This window comes from Sitodiplosis mosellana, unplaced genomic scaffold (assembly GCF_009176505.1).
Source record: "Sitodiplosis mosellana isolate CC-2019 unplaced genomic scaffold, AAFC_SMos_1.0 Smas_scaffold_11, whole genome shotgun sequence".
Taxonomy (NCBI): domain Eukaryota; kingdom Metazoa; phylum Arthropoda; class Insecta; order Diptera; family Cecidomyiidae; genus Sitodiplosis; species Sitodiplosis mosellana.
In genome coordinates, this window is record NW_022595253.1 from 3,090,340 (window position 1) to 3,108,975 (window position 18,636).

Consider the following 18,636-nt stretch of genomic DNA (forward strand, 5'->3'; position numbering starts at 1 on the left):
TTTCATACGTGCAACTATGAACTGTCAACTTTATTCATATTCAACATAAAGCAAAATCGAATCTGCCAAACAAAACACAATGCAAAAAAAAAAAAATGCTAGAAAATCCTTTGTTCCAAGAAATCGGCTATTTATCTTTCTTGTTCTCTCTTCTTTTCAATTACTCAATAGTTGATGCATTGAATGCTTAGTTACTTCTTTTTTTCTTTTTGTCTATTAATGTGTGCTCTTTTACAATGGAAGCGTATAAAATGGACATTTCTTTTTTACACTTTTCTTTTTTTGTCGTTGCGAAAAAATAACAAAAATGCAACAGATACGATTCAAAAGAGACGAATGAGAGACCTCGTAATGGATGAAAGAAATCCTTCTTAAGGATTTTAATTTATTGCAATGAGATAGTTCGCCTACGACTTCACATGAGATGACTATCTTAACTGCCCAAACAATGAAGTTAAATTTTTGAAAAAAAAGAAGAAAAATTTTGTTTTAATATTTTTCTGAACTGGTATGGTGGATCTTGTAAGGTTTGAGCACATTTGGACGGTTGAAAAAACAAACTCGTTCTGCTGTTTGGATATAACTCTCTGTCACAAAGAAATCCAATCGATTCAAAATTTATTGGATGCACATTTTGTGCGGATTCACTAAGCCTTGCGCTGTTGCTGTTGCTCGTTGCATCGGGACTGCGGGTCACATATAAATTTTCAAGAATGAGTCAAACGAGCGCAGAGAAAGTGAGTGCAATATGTTGTCTGAAATATTGAGGGTTGTCTATCATGGAACCAGTGCCAGAAAGAGAGAGAGAGAGAGAGAGAGTAAGTGAAGTGCGGGTGAAAATCCATTTCTGGGTTTTGACTTGAAATCTATACCAAATGATCGTTTATTTTTATTGTTATGGCTTTATTATTTTAACTTTTCTCGTTATAAACCAATTACTCGAAATCCGGAACCGATAATTTCGGCTTTTTCTGTGTGTTTTCTAGCGGCGGGTCCCGTTTCAATTGCATTTCAACACGATTCCGTTTGCCGAAATGCCGAAGTGCAAATGGTTTCGAAGCCATAGCAAACGGCGGTTTAATTTTAGACCGAGAAAAAAGAATAACAGTTCGATTTTGGGTAAATTGGTTAAAGCCAATAAATTTTAATATTTATTGCAATAAATGGGTGAAAGTCGATGGAATCGCCAAATGTTATGGTGAGAACAGCGTATGAAGCGCGATAAGGATTTGTACATTTGATCCTGTACAACCGATTCCATGTTATGAAGACGTAAAACTTCAATGTTCGATCGTTATTTATGTGATGTTCCATATGAGTTCTAGGCATGCTGCTGCAACATTGCAATTAACATCGTTTAGTAGCCTGAGAAAATGTGATTTGATCTGTTCACAATGCGATCTCTCGGAAAGGATACGCTCCTTTCGCTCGAAACAAATTATTTTCTTTCATCAGAAAATCTACTTTTCCATGTTAAAAATCATCATCGTTTTTGACCAGAAAACGAAAATCTGTGTTTTCTTTTTGCTATTTCAAGTGTTTTCTTCCTTGTTGCATTGGCAGGCGATTTTTCTCTTTCCACCCAACCTGTTCATATTACATCGGGTTTTTTTCTCGGAGAAAGCGAGCAACAAAGGAAGAAATTTACAAATTGACCACAAATCCTCTTATGGCCAGACATTCGACTCGAACCGTAACGACGACGACACACATGTTTTTCACATGATCATGCATTCGCTAGCGTGTGTGAAGAGTGTTCGGTTTCAAAAGAATAAAAAAAAACTAGAAGAAAAAGAAAAAAAAAACAATTGCTGAAATATATGTGCAAATCAATTGTAATCTCGTATTTCTAGGGAAGAGCAATTCATTTCAATGGAGAGAGAAAAAATCGGTCTCTTTTTTAGTTCAATGATATTATTTAGGCTCCTTCTTCTTTCTCTCTCTCAACCTCCCTTCCTCCCTTTTCTCTTGTTTGTGGTCGTTTTAATCTTCTTTTTGTGCGTTACTACTCATTTCGTTCCCATCTTTCTTCTTCTTTTCTTTCGTTTTTGCTCATTAAATCGGTGATGCTTCATTTTGTTGCGGAACAATGGAAATTTTGCTGCATTCCTAAATTCATTGTTCAACATATTAAGAAAGAGACGCTTTCCATCTCTAGATCAAAATGCCACGAATGGGAAACGAAGAACGACTGAGTGAGTGAGAGAATTCGTGCTGTGGCCAAAAGCGAAACGACGAAATTTTGAAATTAATGTAAAATGAAAAAAAAAACACAGTAAATCGAATGCGATGAAATTTTTTTCGAAATCTCCGAAGACTGCGCAGCGCGCAATGGTCAAACAATACGAAATGTGAGTCTACGTAATCAGCATGATGTCGCCTGGTCCTTTTCACCATTTCGGCTTGCGAAACATACCATTTTCTCTTTCTCGTGGTGTATTTTTTGGGCCGCTTCGTCTCGTTGTTGTTGTTCTTTTTCTGCTTCTTCATCGACATTTCCTACGCTAAGGTTGCGCAAGCCAGTAGATTCCTTTGCAATAAATAACATTTATGCATGCAATGAAAACACATTCGAAAATTCAGTGTTTCATTGTCGCTTTCTCACTCTCACTCAGTGTCTGACGTGCGCGCGTTCTTCGTTTGAATCTCGTCGGTTAGTTGGCTCGCTTTGGTCACAAGAGCCGACAAATTCTTTTCATACGCAGCAACCGATACAGTTTCTACAAGTGGAATCCATAAATTATATGACAAACAATATTTTTGTAAATTGCCATGCGAAAGAAAAACGACGCTAAGAGGAAAAATGGAGATAAACACACAGCCAAAGAAAAAAAAAACACATGAAAATTCTCTTTACGGTCTCTTCTTGCGCATTTTTCGTTCATTTCCTTTTTGGCGATCGATCTCTCTCGTTGGCTGCAGCTCTTAATGGTTTCGAAGAAATTCAATGCCAAAAAACAATGCATACAATATACAATTGCTGGGAAGATGACTTGTGCTCATCAGCAGTTCGTCGGAAGCGAAGTCGAGTCAAACGAGAGAGAGAGAGAGAGAGAGAGAGAGAGAGAGAGAGAGAGAGAGCAAAAAGGATGGAATTTAATCTAATTTACATTTATTTGATGGCTATTGTCCATTGGTCAAGTTCCAATTGATGCTTTTGATTGATCACCAATTTGATCTCATTACGCTTGCATTGTTCACCGAACAGTTGCAATTTTAGAGAAATATTGCAGAACTAAGCCGAAATAACAATAGAGTAGGAGTAGAAGAGAAGACAAAAAACAATTGTTGGCCAGTTGCTCCGAATGCTATTGTTTCTTGGCGTTGCAACGGTTTTTGACGAAAGAGAGAGACCAAAAAATGATCTGCAACAAATATGCTGGTGCTTTAGCAAATCTGTTAAAATCCCTTTTTTCAAAAAATGCAATGCGTCAATTAACGAGCAAATAACACACAGTGAAAATTAAATCTCCCAATGATTTGAAGAGGAGCAATCACTTTTGACGTTTGTTTTCCGCTTTCGTGACTTTTGGAACGTGCGCAAATGCTGTCTGCATTTAAATCACCTGAAAAGCATTAACATTTTACTAATTAAATGCTTTTGTTTTGGTTATTTTTGTATATCGTGCGAAATTTTGCTTGTTGGCGCGTCAAAATTGAATCACACATCGATTCGTGAAGAAGTAAGCAAACATTTGATTTTAATTAATTTTAATTAAAAGCACTACCTACACCAATGAATTTCTTCTTCGTTTTCAAGTGTTGTTGACCCAAACAGTATGCGACGACCATTGTATAAAATTCGCCGATAACGAAAATCGACTCAATTTGAATGTGTGTTTATCTGATTAGAAAAAATATAGTTCATGTACGGCGGAATCAGAAGTTGAACGGCAAGCCGAAGAAAGGGAAAGTCAATTGAATCATTATTCCATATATGGAGTACCAATGCGAAAACTAGTTTCGTTTTGAATGTTTTCCGTTTATTTGTTATTTTCTCATGCACCGACAGTTTTATCGTCGCTTCGAAATCTTGATGTGGTGAAGCGCCAAACAAGCGCTCAAAACTATTTCATTCATCAAGTGGATTTTTGAATAATACGATAGAATTTCACCGATAAAATGAGCGAGAGCGCATTCAATCGATAACGTGATCGTTTGCTCTATGGAGCGAGCCCAGCGCACCGTCGGCTTTTCAATTATCGACAATTATTCTCCGAGTGTGCGATGCAACATTATCGCACCTCTGGCACATATAAGTGATTCTGATTACATTTAAGTGCACTTTATGCAGCAAACAAAGGGCATTCCTACTTGCTGAATGTGTTGTTGCAAACGCTGTGTTCATTGTTGCTATTTTCGTTCTCTTTTTATTCCCTGTGTGTCATCAATTGGAGTCGCTCGATCGTTGAGATTGAATTACGATCCTCTTGCGTTTCACCTATCTCACGGCTACGAGTATATTAAGGCACGTAGCGAAAAAAATTGAAGTCATCCGTGGCGAGACTACTTAAAATTGACTGCATATATTGGTATTGAATTGGCCAACGTCGTGAACTAAACATTGATCATTGTACACGCGCCTTATTCGCCACATTCGTAGATCTTTCTCTCTCCTCTGCACTGGCTGCTTGGCCATAGTGCATAGACATTCATTCACTTAGTCACACATTATCTGTTCATTGCTTCTCTATGCCCGCGCTCTGACTGTGTGCTTTGCTTCATTTTCTTGATTTTACTACACAATGCCGACAGCTCGAAACGGTTCACAAAAGAAGACAACGGAATGGAATTCAACTAGAACTTTAAAAAATTAAATGCACCGAGAGCGGTAACGAGAGCGCGCGCGCGCTTGCGCACTGACCAATACGAATCACAGTGTAATGCGGATTTTGATATATTTTATGGCTGTTTTCTAAATACGAGACAGAGATATGAATGGTCTTCACTTGATAAATTCTATGCCAAGTTAAAAGTCACTGATTTTGCATTCGCAAAAAATATTCAACCATTCGATTCATTGCGCTAGTTTTTTTCGCTTTCGTTCTTTCTGTTCATTCCATATTTTCTGTACTTGCACACATAGGTCAATCATATTCGTTTTACGCCCTTTCGTAAATGAATTGCGCCTTTGTTGTTCAAAACACGACCATGGTGTAGTACACAATCAATTTGTGCAATATGCTTACAATGTTATTTCAGTTATTCTTTTCCTTGTTTGCTTCCATTGATTCGTTTTCACATCGCGTTTTTTTTTTTCTTTATTTCGCGTTGCTTCTTGTATGAAAAAAGAAGAAGAAACTTTTACACGGCGACCCGGTTTCGGCCGTGAATAGACTGTGCTACATGCTAAGTGCTTTGCAGGAGTTGCACTGAACACTGTGTAAAATGGTGAATTTAATCGCGCAATGAATTCATTAACTTAAACCGATGATTAGCATCACCGTGTCAGCATCATCAGCATCGTTTTTGACCAATCAATCGCATAAATGGTACCACATTTAAAATATTCTGTACGCTATAAATTCTGATTGGAAAATTCAAGAAAAAGAGGAAGAGAGAAAAAAAAAAACGACGACTACACAGGAACATGATTTTCGCTAGTGAAAAGAAGAAGAAGAAGGCCAGAGATTCTTCCTTTAACAACATAATATAATATAATTTATGACAGATCAAAATTTAATGCGTTTCGTGTGTAGTATTTATACATATTTCTTGGTCGAATATTTGCTAGACCGTGCGCGCTTGCAATGAATGAATTCAAAGGGATAAGAGAAAAGCTCATTTTATGTGTAGAACATGATCATCATTCCTGGTGAGAGAGTCTGCGCATTTTATTCAATGCCACATACCCATAGATCAATGACGACAAAATTCGTGCTTCTTTGTGTTTTGCTCACACTTCGTGTCGCTCTCGCTCGTTGTTCATACCTCGGCTTCGGTTGAGCTCCTTTGTTTTAGAATGGGATCGTGGTGCGAGGGGATATTTACTTGCCATCACATCTATGCATTCACGCAATGGAATTTCAACAACATTTTTTTCTCATTTTCATCTTCTTCTTCAGTTTGTTGTTAAATATCGATAACACTGAAACATATTCTCATTAGCGCAATGTTTGCGAAGCGAGATGAGAAGAAAAAAACACACACACCGCAGTGCGCCGACCGATTCGCATTCTGATCTTATGTTTCAATGCAAACAAGCAGTTTTATTGCCTACAAATGGACTCAAGTTCCAGTGCCATTTAATCATCGTAACACATTTAATTGCACTGTTCACAACAAGAACAATATGTAGCAATTAAAAGAATTCGATCAGGATTCTGTGGTGCACTGGATAATCGCATAAACATGAAAACAGCAGAGAAAAAACAACACACAAACGAAGCGCACCGATTTTGTTCTCACACTATGCACAACGACACCCACGCTGCTTTTGTATCAAACATAAATGCGCAACAAGCGCAGCAGTTCTTTTTATCCTCGTCGAAAAATGGGAGAGAAACAACCAATTATTAACTAAATTTCGCCTGAAAGCGAAAATGTTCCAAATCTTTATCATTAAAATGCTCGAGATTTGTTCTTGTGAGCGAGTGCGCGAGAGAGATAGAGAGGAGACGTGTCCAGCGCGCTAGGTAAATGGAAATCATTCTTTGAATTTCGTAGAATTCCAAAAATTTTGCTTTAAAATCACATCCGCTGATAAGATATCAGTCATTAGGTATGTATGTGTCTTTTTTCTTCGTGGTGCATTTCTCTTGTTCGTTTCTGTTGATGCGATAAAACGATGGTGTCCAAAGTTGAGTAATCTGCATGCGATCACAAAAAAAAAGCTTGCTGCCTTCAATTTAGTGCGCCCAAGTGATATTTTTTTTCTTTTTTTGCTCTGATCGTGTGGTTTGGTCGAAACAGAAGAGTTCGGCGCACGGTTAACCAAAAAATCACAGCATCAATCGTATCTTGGACCAAAAATTTGCGAGTCCATATAATGGCCAGTAATCAAAATGGTAAATTAACCAGCAAATAACAGAATGAGAAAGAAGGAAAACACACACACAACAAGCCGAATTGGCTCAAGGGCCCGCATATTAAAAAGCGAAAGCAAACGCCAGTGAACAGAAAATTGAACCCAAAAAACATTCATACGAAACCAAGAGAGAGAGCACAAAAAAGCACAAAACGAGAAAAGTGCAGACACAGACGAACCAAACAGCAACGAAAAAATGAATTAATAAGAGACCTTCCCGTATGCGACGGCGAACAACAGAGGCGGCTCTTAACCAGGTATTTTCATCGCGAACTCACTCTCTCACTCACTCGCTTCATTGGGCATTTTCGCATATAATTCTTAGAGAGTGTAGTGTCCACTCCGCGATGCGTCGCTCTCAACAAACACATACATAAAACCCTTCGAATCTGTGGAATCCACAATCCATTCGACCATTTCTACCGATTGAACGCGCTGATTTTTTAATACAATCGTTGTGTGTTCGCGGTATTATTTCAACTCTCCCAGTCTCCCTCTCTCTCTCTGCCTCTTTCTCTCATTCTTCATTTAAAGTTCAATTTTTGCGTTTTGTCTTTATGCATGCAGTTTTATCTGTGGTCCCGGTTAAGTCTTAAGGCTTTTAATATTCGTCTATGTGCGTTTCGCAATCAAGCAACCAGTCAGCCAGCCAATGAAAGCAACAACAACATAAAAACAACACACGAAAAGACCGTTTCATATATATTTACACATCATTGATCGAGGTCAAATTCTTGGAAATTGAATGCTGTTTTGTGTTCTCTCCGCTGCTTCTGCTGCTGCTGCTGCTGCTGCTGGCCAGCCGAGGCAAGACAACGAAAACATATAGCATCACATCAAGAAAAACCAATTCATATGCGTCTGCACTGAAGAAGAGAGATATGTTGCGCGAAACATTCTAATCCGTTCATCTACTTTTCATGTTGTCTCTTTGGCTTTCTGATTTGCTTGCTCGCTCGCGCGCACCGAAAATACAGCCAGGATAGAACCAGGTAAATGTCGGTGCGAGCGCGTTCTGATTTTCTTTTTGTGTTTTGTTAAATATTTGCGTATTGCCGATGTTATGTGTGTTTGTGTGTTGCTCTCCAATTACCCTTAATCTGCCGACGATGGCGATATATATGTAAGGACGGCGAAACGAGGACGTCGATGATGATCATAAAAATGCATCGGTTAGGTTCAAATGCAAGAGATGAAGAAGTAAAAAAAAAAGCACACACACACACACCAGAATGAACGAGCCGAACAAAGCAATTGCCTTTCGGTTTGCGCGCATTTTTGGTCGGACTGGTTGCCTTCTTCTCTCTCTGTTTTTCTCCACTTTTGGCCATCAATTCACATGAATATACCCAGAGACACTCAATAAATAATAAGAATTTTATGTAAAAAAAAAAGCCCAACAACAAACATTGAACTGGGAACCAACGAAAAATAAAACTTGTACGTGTGTGATAATAAAAATGCCCGACAACAACAACGACGACGACGACGATGATGGTGATTTGGATATTGTTCGGCGTTGAAATTCGTGAATCGTGATACAATTGCAAATCCGTTCCAATTTTCGCGAGCAGCGTGCGCGCTCGCATACACATTTATCGAAACCAATCAGTTCGATTTAGCGTTTTATTCTCATTGCAGAAAATGCGACACGATGGTTGACTACCTTGACGATCACAAACAAATATGCAAAATTGCACCGATTCCGAATGCGTCGATACATTCTTTACAAGCTTTAATTTACCATTTATGTGCTTTCCTGTTTTCACTTATACAGATCGCTTGTCCTTTTTGTTTATTCAAATGAAATGAAGATCGGTTGGTTGGTCTCGGTCGATCGACATTCGATTGCATTCCATTCAATTAAAAAAAAAAGCCAGCACAAAAATCGGCTACAGTTGTGGGCTGTTGCCACCAATTAAGGATTGGCCAGGCATTTCAATCGTTTTCAATTTAAAAATCAATAAAACGCATGTTTATTGGATTTATTAGTAAATTGTTCTACCTGATAAATGGCCCATTATTCAATTTCAATGACTAAATTTTCAATTTTTCTTCTTCTCTTCTTTCCTTTTTTTTTTTTTTGCAGCAATGGGAATTGATTGTGTTAAACAAGTTGAAATGGAATATATCATCAGTGACTCCATTGGATTTCCTAGAGCATTTATTAGTACGTTTACCCATCAATAAGCAACACACAGACGTCAGCAAAATCAAAAAGCACGCTCAGGCCTTCATCTCATTGGCAGCCAGAGGTAAGTTTTTTTTTCATCGAAAACCGTGTGACTTTTAACATCCAATACAATGTTGCATAAAAGGAACGAGATATCAATGAAAATGAAGTCATCAATCCTTTTTGGTGTGCGCTAATGCATTCTCACTCTTTCTTCCTCTCTCTCATCCATTCACAGTGAGAATCCATTTTTGTGTTTTATTTCAATTTTTTCTTCTGCAACATTTTACATTGCATTTAATTGCCGCCGTCAAAAGTAACTGTCAAAATCATTGTAAACACTGCAATCATGGCATGTCTTTTACAGGTTGATTGAGTGATATGAATTTGAATATTTATGAGAAGGAACAAAAAAAAAATACAAAGAAACCCGAGTATTTCTCACTCGCATCAAAATATTATCCTCCAGTTTTTTGTCCAGAGTGGAATATCATTAAGCAATGAATAGGAGCAGCTCAGAGAGAATAGAGAGGAATAAAAAAAATGTCGAAATACTTATTCTTAAGCGAAAGATTGTACGATTCCATTAATTGAAGTGAACATCATCATTAAAGACAAAAACGCAGTTGAATGAAGAAGCTGACAGCTAAAATGCATCATCTCATTGATTTACTCGCTTCATTCCAACTCTATCTCTGTTGCTGACCGTGTTAAGCTCTTTTGTTCATCGTCACGGTGCTCAATCGCGCGCCAATCCTTCGTGTGAGAATCACCAGCATATCGAGTTGGTAACAAAAAAAACGGCTACAATCACTTTTGGCCCATTCAAATGAAAAATCATTTCGAATTACGATGACTGCGGTGCATTTATTAGTATTTGTCGGTGTTTTTTTTTCTCTCTCCACCACCACCGTCGCTGCGAAAGCAGCGTGTCATGTACATTGCACAATATTCACTAGTGCTTTGTACAAGAGCCAAAGTGTTGTTTTCATTTCAACATTTTTATCATTATCGTATTACGCTTTTACTTAAGTTCGGCGTGCGCGCATACCATTTTTCTTCCACTTCTCGGCACACTATCTCGGCATCAATTCGATGTGGCCACAGTGGAAAAATCTGTCTCTCATGTATCCCACAAGATGAATGTGCAATGCCACAGCAACCAAATCAATAAATTAGAGAGACAATGTTCATAAAAACGGAAACACGTTGTGCAAAACCGAAACACACCGCCACACGCACACACGCACACACACACACACACAACACGGACAAAATATGATGAGAACATAATTCACTGACTTGATTTGTTAGCCGCAATCGGAATTATGCGTAAAAATGGTTATTTTCGTGCTGCACAAGAAGCTTTTTACTGTGGAACCGGCGTGCGGATTGTCTGAAGATGGTTTTGTTTGTGTCAGACGAACAGCGACAAATCAATTTCGAATTCACTGGAAATCGTAAAATCAATCACGGATATGCCATAATTCGACTGCGCCTCGATCCAATTGGATTGTTTTGGCTGCTTTTTCTACGTTCAGTGAAAAAATGCAATTAAATCGCTTATTGGTTAAGCAAGTGGGAAAAAGAAGAAGGAGGAGGAGCGGTACAATGACGAAATCCATTGCTGCGAATCAACACCGCACAGTTTTGACCGAATAAAATATGTTCTCGATAAAAACTGACCGAAAGATTTAAAACTTCTTTTAAAGGTTCTTTTTTTTCGTGAATAATTTCAATTCTGTTGATGTTGTTTTCCCATTCAGTCTGTACGAATGGTTTGCGCTTTATCGGCGATGCGCGCGATGCACTTCGCTCGCTCTTTTGTTCCTTCTCTGTGCGTTGTGCGCAAAATGTGAAACGAAACAGCAAGGTTAAAAAAGACGGACTGGGGGTTGAATAAATATATTCGCACGGTTTTTATTTGGTCATTTCGATGTTATCAGCTCTCTTCCTTTTAAATGGCGATCTGGGCGCTTTATGTTTTCATTTGTGCTGGTGCTGCGCGCGCATCCAAATGTCTCTCTCTCTCTCTCTCTCTCTCTCTCTCTCTCTCTCTCTCTCTGTGTGTGTGTGTGTGTGTTTGTGTATGTGAGAGTGTGTGTGTTCGTCGACATATTCGCGCGTACAAGTCGTCTATCTTATTTATTTCTTCATTTTTTTTCTCTTCCCTCACTGCGCTCTCGCTCATTTTAATTCTTTCTTATTTACTTTGGAGGTGCAGGAGTGAGGATGCAGTTGCATTGTTGCTAAGGTTTGGCCACAGAGATTGATTATGTGCGTATTTCGCATTCTCACATTCGGATGCAATGCAATCTCTCGGCGTCGACGGAATAGAGAGAGGGAGAGAGTGGCACATACCGTCAGTTGTAAAGGAGATAGAATATTTGTTGTCTTTACCATATTCTGGTTTCAGTGCCCATTGCCCAAAGCCAGCCCAAGAATTTGTACATTTTATTCGAAGTGGCCGAAAGGGCATTTATGAATGTCAGTCGTCTTCGTCGTCTTGGTCGTCGACAGTATGCGGCATACGTAATTAATTTTCGATATTTGCGAAATATTACGGCATTAGTATGCCTGCCTTTCTACTGTCTTTCGGTCGCTCATTCGCTACAAATGATAAAACATTTGTAATGCATTTAATGCTTTATCTGTGTCGCTTTATTCGGTTTCGGCCAAACAGCGAGCGAAACACTTTTATGCGACACCACTCGATTTTCGGGCCAAAAATTTACTACATTTTGTACTGGAATGTTGGCCAACGAGACATGTGACTCGCGTTGCTCGGTTGATTGCACCGAAATTCCAATCGAAATGCGTGCAGCAAGTACGACGGACGACACATTCAATGAGGCAGCACAGCCAATAATGCAACGAGTGTGCACGTCGAAATCAAATCAAACGTAAATATTTGCACATTCAATTGTCGACTTGTTTTACAGAAATTGAAACAATGACGGAGAATGTTCAGTGGTTTTTGGGTATATTGTTTTTTTTTTTCATTCGTTGGTACGTTTTGTCGCACACACCAAAAACCGATTCGTACGCAACGATCGGCATTTCCAACGTTCATCATTTGCCACAATCAACATTTTTCACTGGTATCTCCTTACACAATTTTTATGAACATTCAATGAAATTCCATAGTTCGTCAACGGACGAGACTTTTTTTTCATTCCTGCTTCATTTACGTGCAATTTTTGGGGGCGATTATTTTCTATGAACAGATTTTAATCCACTCATTTTGAGCACCTAATTATGATAAAATGCGGACCAAATCAAAGAGAATCGATTTGTCTGTATTTAAGTCATCCAGCTATTTTAACACTGATCAACTGATCTCCGGCAAATAAGCCGCTATTAATATTCAAATTTATTCGCACAGTTCGTGATTAGGATCAATAAAATTATAACGAAAAAATGCGAACAGCAGAAAAAAAAACAAAAAAAAAACCGAAAAAAATTGTGATCCAGAGAGAAGCGAAAAACCACAAGAATTTCACGTTTTTTTGCGTTCGGTGTTTATCGATTTCATGGTAAAAATGTCTCTTATCATTTTGCGAGAACCATATGCAGGCATCGGTGAGATGATATTCTGATTAAAAGATAATTCAATCACCGTCTTGCTGTGTGTGTGAGTTTACGTGTTTGCAAAAAACATGTCCGTAAAGCTAAAAGAAGAACCAATCAGGGAATGAAATTACGTTGTGTAATGGAAAGAGCTTTAGTTCTCTTGTGAGTATGTTTTTTTTTGTTGCACCAAAGTTATTTGATGACCATACTTAATTTAAATTTTCGAACATTTTTTTTTGCTTTGCAACACACTGCAGTTCACCTGAAATCAAATATCCGAAAACGAGCAATTTTTTTGTTCGCTGCCGTCGCTTACAACTTCACGGATTGTTTAGTATTATTTATTGAATGGTTTTGCGTATTTGTTTACTCACATGGAACAAATTAATGAAAGTTTTTTTTATCGCCAACTTTTATTGCATTCCACGAGAAAAGAATCTTGACTTTAATTCGATTTTAGCATTTTTACGTCTTCAGTACTGACGTAAACGAGAAATTTAAATACCATCTCTCTCGCTCTTGGAAACACGAATCGCATTTTTTGTCTATTGTTTACACTCCATGATCATCGTTGCATGCAATTTTTTTTTCATCGTCTGAATATTCATTACGTGGAACATATGCGACAATAATCTTAATGTACGAAATGGAGCCTGTGTATTCGGGGTTTTTTGTCTCATTTTTTATCACGTCCAAATATCTCAACGTGTCAGCTTTCTGCTCTTTTCTCATCCCATTTTTTATATTTAATAAATAAATATCAGCTATTCGTCGGCGCCGATCCGTGTGTGTTCACACATTATGAACTTTATGCATGCCTTGCGATTGATTATGTCGTTTCAATGCTCGTATGAAAAAAAAAAAACGCAGGTATAAGTTATACCGTATAGCAAGCGATACATACATTAACCCATGATATTTTCAATTTTTGAATCTCTGCTGAAGAAAAAGTCAATCATCAAAAGGAAGATATCTATTTAAGCACGATATCGCAGAAGATCGTCTTATCTTGGATCGGTTTGTTCTTATATCGCCTTGTTTTAGATCTTTCAATTGAACGAATGAACTATTCGAGTTAACTTTTGAAGCACAACAAAACCGGAAAGTGCGATTCGCTTCGATTCTTGCCGTTGGCACATTTAAAATATTGTGAATGAACGAATTGTTCGCGTTTCTCTTTAAATGTTATGCACGACATCGAATTACAGAGAAATTACGTTCATTGAAAAGAAATCAATTTCTCTGACAGAAGAAAAACACATTCATTCATGACTCGTTTCATTGATTAAATTCCAATTTCGATTTTGGTTCAATAGACAATTCGTTGCACCCATTGATCTCATGCGATTTAAAATCTAATGAATATTTCTCTTCTTTTCGATTTTCAGAACACAATTTCTCGATATATTCAGCAAGTACGACGGCAGCATCGAGTATAGCAGCATCTCTGTATGGCATGGACTGGCACATAAAATCCGGCATTTCGATCAGTTCATTGCTTGATTTGCTCAAGGATCTGACGGGAGTAGAAAAGGTAATTTACAATATTTAATTACATTATTATGGCTTATGAACAAACAAAAAGGTCCATTACTAAGGAGAGAAAATGCCATTCTTTTATCAATATAAGTAAGAGTGAATCCGCCCACCGTAGACTGTTCGCAAGGAAGTGTGTTTTTGTGTGTGTGTGTGTGTGTGTGTGTGACGTTATATGAACCGAAAATAATGTTGCGTTGATTAAAGTGAAGTGTTTTCACTGTTTTTTTCTTGCTAGTAAAAATAACCAGATGCCAAAAATTATAAGTCATTTGGTTTTTATGATTTTTCTGTGGATTGAATTTTTTATTAAAAGTGCTTGAGGGAATTTGTGTTTTTGTCGATCGCCTTCGACGGCAATGACACATTTTTTACGATCTCCCATACAAAAGGAGCCAATACGCGGTTTTATAATTTCTTTTTTTTCTTGCAATGAAATTCCGATTGTTACACGGTGCGTTCTTTGAATTGGCGAACGCTCGCCAAATCCCTCATGTGAATTTCGATTAGATATTTGCGCCAAATGGAAACAGACCACGACGTTTATTTTTGGCTATAAAATTATAGTTTTTATTTCGCGCATATCAGTGATTCTTCCAAGAGGAAAACGAACGATACGAAAAAAAAATCTGCACAAACAAAGAACATCAAAGAATTATAAAACGTGAATGGATTTTGAAATCAACAGAATCGAAAGGGCGGATGTTTCGCACAGCAGAAAAAAACACACACACACACACACACTCAAGATTGGCAATGTAATGCACACATAATCATAACGTGTTCGAAATTAATTCCCTTGTTCACATTGTGATGGAACTCGATCGGATTATCCTGTTGCCACTTGTTTGGCGCATTTGCAATGAGATCCGCACACACTCACACGCACACACGGAGCGAGAGAAAGAAAACAAATTCCTGTCATTCACTCAATCCGTTTGTCTGACTGAATGGCGCTTTGCGCGATAAAAAAAAAACAACAACCAATTTCAACGATCATCTCGTATTCCGAACAGCAAAATCACATGTTTCATTCCATCCATATGAATGTTTCGCATGAAATTCACTGTTTTTATTCCAACAATTTTTCGGTGCGGATTTTGGAATGTAGACATAACGAAAAATGTGTTTCCTTTTTTGTTTACTTCGGGTGATATCAAGCGAATTATATATGTGTGTGCGTGTGTGTGTATGTGTATATATATATTTTACGATGTCATTCGTCCGCTCGACTCTGGTGCTGCTGATGACATGATTTTTTTATAGACAGTGAAGAAAAAGAAGAGCAAAAAAGCCAGTCTCACTTCAATGAACACATATTTTTCCACAGAAACAGACACATTGTGTGAGTTTTTCGCGTTAAAAGATAACATGTAGATCGGATAACATCCAAATGCTATCAAATCAAGCAACAGTCATAATGCAATGCATGCAGTGCAATTGCATTTTGCGCATTTCATATATCGCGAAAGTCATATGGGGCGGATTTAGATTGTGTAGTTTGCATTTCTTTTCAGTTCTTTTTTTTTTTATTTCATTCTATAAAACGGTTGTCTTTTTTCCCTTTTTTTCTCATTTGATTAGGAGTACCTAGAAACGTGTATGAATAAATTGGAAAATTTGTTCGAGCAACACCAGCGATTGTTCTATTCAGTGAATATCACCGCTCAGAATATGCCACAAAATAATAACAATAGCACCATCAACAACAACAACAATTATAGTCCAGGAAATGTCAGTATAACGGCCACAACCAATAGCACAACAACAACCACCAGCACAATCAATTGCAATGCCACAGAGAATAGCGCCAGCAATACGAATAGTCTGGAAATGACACCGACCAAACAACCAAATATCGAGATTGCCTCGAAATCACAGTCAGGTACCCCAACGGATGTTCAAGATGTCACGTTTTAGTCACTCCAAACACCGAAGAATCCCCCATAAATAATCCCTAGCTTAAATCCTTTTAAATATAAGTAATTTCATTTTCTTTCCCTCTCACACACATTCATTTTTTTTTCTTTTCGTCGAAGAAAATAAACCGAACATTGTAAATAATTTGCAAGTTTCATAGAAATGATATTAGAAAAAGAATGGGCAATTGCCAAAAAAAAAAACCCACATTAAATGTACGCTAAAGTAATGTACATTGTTATACACACGGTTGCGACCTCGGCTCTGGAGTCGTGAATTCGCCCGATTGTTTTTTTTTTACAATTACCGCGTTTTAGTCAAATTAATGATTAATTTAAACCAATTCATCCGAAAAAAACAAAAATGTTTGGCTGGTGTCCATGCGCCCAAAATGAATTCCAATTTGAATGAGAATAAACGATTACATGCAATTTTGTATAAATCATTTCAAGCGAATGCAAACAAGAACCAGTGAAAATAAAAATGAAGAAAAAAAATTATAACAAAACAGCAAAAAAACAAAAGAGCACAAGTAAGCAACATTAAAATGCCACACGAGATAGCACACGATCGTTGCATAAATTACACGCTCAACCGACAATTCATTCAACATAACGAGACTGAGAGGGAGAGATACTAGATCGTACAACAGTTCATACAACGCATATGAATTAAGCTAACGACCATTCTTACGATCAGTTAAATCCCGATGGTTTTTATTTTGTTGATGATGTGAGTCAAGTGAGGCGAACGTTGTATTGTTTCCCATTTTAATAAAAAGCACATTTATTCATTTAATTAATGGGTTAGACATCAATTTACCAAAACATTGTACATACGCCTGTCAATAGGTCTAACCAATTCCATTGGTCATATTATTCATTCATTCATGCATTGAAAGTGAAGAGCAACTGCTGACAGAAGTGCGCTCGCTGCGCGATTATTTTCACATTTTCTCTTTTTCCTCGACGGTTTTTTTTTCTTCACTTTTGATGATACTTCATCAAGGCATTTTTTTCATTTATTTTCCAATATTCAAACTATCCGATTTTTCCCTTTTCTATCATATACTCTTTCTTTTCCTAGTTTAAATGTATATTAATTCAATGAAAATATGAAAGAAAAATAGGGGAAAAACACACGTACGGCACTTTAACATTAACAATTTTAAATAACACGAATCGAATGATTCTTGTTCAAAAAGTTTTCAGTCACCATTCATGGTTTTGATGATAAAAAATAAACCGATTGAATGTGGCACAGACAAACTTTTGAGGGGAAAAGCAATTAAAGTATTTTATCAGTGTTATTATGTAAAAAAGAAGAAGAAAAATTTGAGAAGGATATTTGAAGAGATTGCGTACATTCATATATGGACATTTGGCTCTTTCTTTAAAGACTTTATTCGTCACGTTTTGGACATACACACACAAAAGCCTTGTAATCGACAATTTTTTTTTTTTGCAAATGACATTCTAAATTCAAAATTATCAACAACAAAACAAACGTAGTCAATTTTTTTTCGAACACGAAAATTCTAAAGCAATTTTTTAGTTCAATTTTTTTCTCCTTTTTTCGGTAGTGTTTTTGGTGTTAATTTTTGGCATACTTTATTTATTATTATTATTTTTTTTTTGGTTTTTTCTTGACTAAATTTTTTTTGTTTTATTTCGCGGTGTGTTTTATTTTCTAATGAAGTTGAAACGAAATACGTAGCAAAAAAAACTTTAAAGAAATGAGTTGAATTATTTTATGTTTTAGAAAAAATGAAGGAAAACACAGAAAATTTAACAAAAAAAAAAACGATTTTTTTCGAATCAATATTAAAAATGATTGATGATTAAACCAAAAAACGCTTAACTTTCAGTAGCTTTAGTGCAGAAAGAAAAAAGGAAACATATTCATTGGTTTTAAGTGAAGTTTATTCATATATATATGACTCTTTTCCGTTAGACCATACATGTTATATATATACACACACAATGAACTGTTTATGTATTTGAAACACAACGGAATGGACACACAACTACATGTATGTTAAGAAAAGAACATAATTTAGCACTGGAAATGCTCTATGAGCAGTAAAATTTAATATTTATATTGAAATTCTATATTTTTAAGTTTAGATGAGAGAAAACAGAGAAAAAAGTGTTTGAAAAAAAAAACAACACTTTACTAATTCTGATTTTGGCTGCCATTAGGCATAAATCAGTTTAAGAGGACGTTTTTCATAATTTTAATCTTATTTTTGTTCTAAAATATCCAAAACCGTTTACATTCGAACTACCAACAACAAACATGACAATAGCAAAACAAACCAACCATAGACACATCATACCAAGCAAAAACAATCAATAACAGACTGCAAAACAAATTTACAATAAATCGAAAACCATATAACACTGCA

The 18,636-nt window shown here is 36.8% G+C and overlaps 1 protein-coding gene across 8 annotated transcripts in view; it reads left to right on the top strand.

Annotated features, from left to right (window-relative positions):
• LOC129567461 (G1/S-specific cyclin-D2) overlaps positions 1–18,636 on the top strand; it is a 55,254-nt gene extending 36,618 nt beyond the window's left edge. For all 8 annotated transcript variants that reach the window (XM_055444356.1, XM_055444355.1, XM_055444348.1 and 5 more), the window contains 3 exons: positions 9,117–9,282; positions 14,162–14,307; positions 15,894–18,636. In XM_055444356.1, coding sequence (XP_055300331.1) covers positions 9,117–9,282; positions 14,162–14,307; positions 15,894–16,229 — 648 coding nt within the window. In that variant the 3' untranslated portion in view covers positions 16,230–18,636. The remainder of the gene's footprint in view (positions 1–9,116; positions 9,283–14,161; positions 14,308–15,893) is intronic.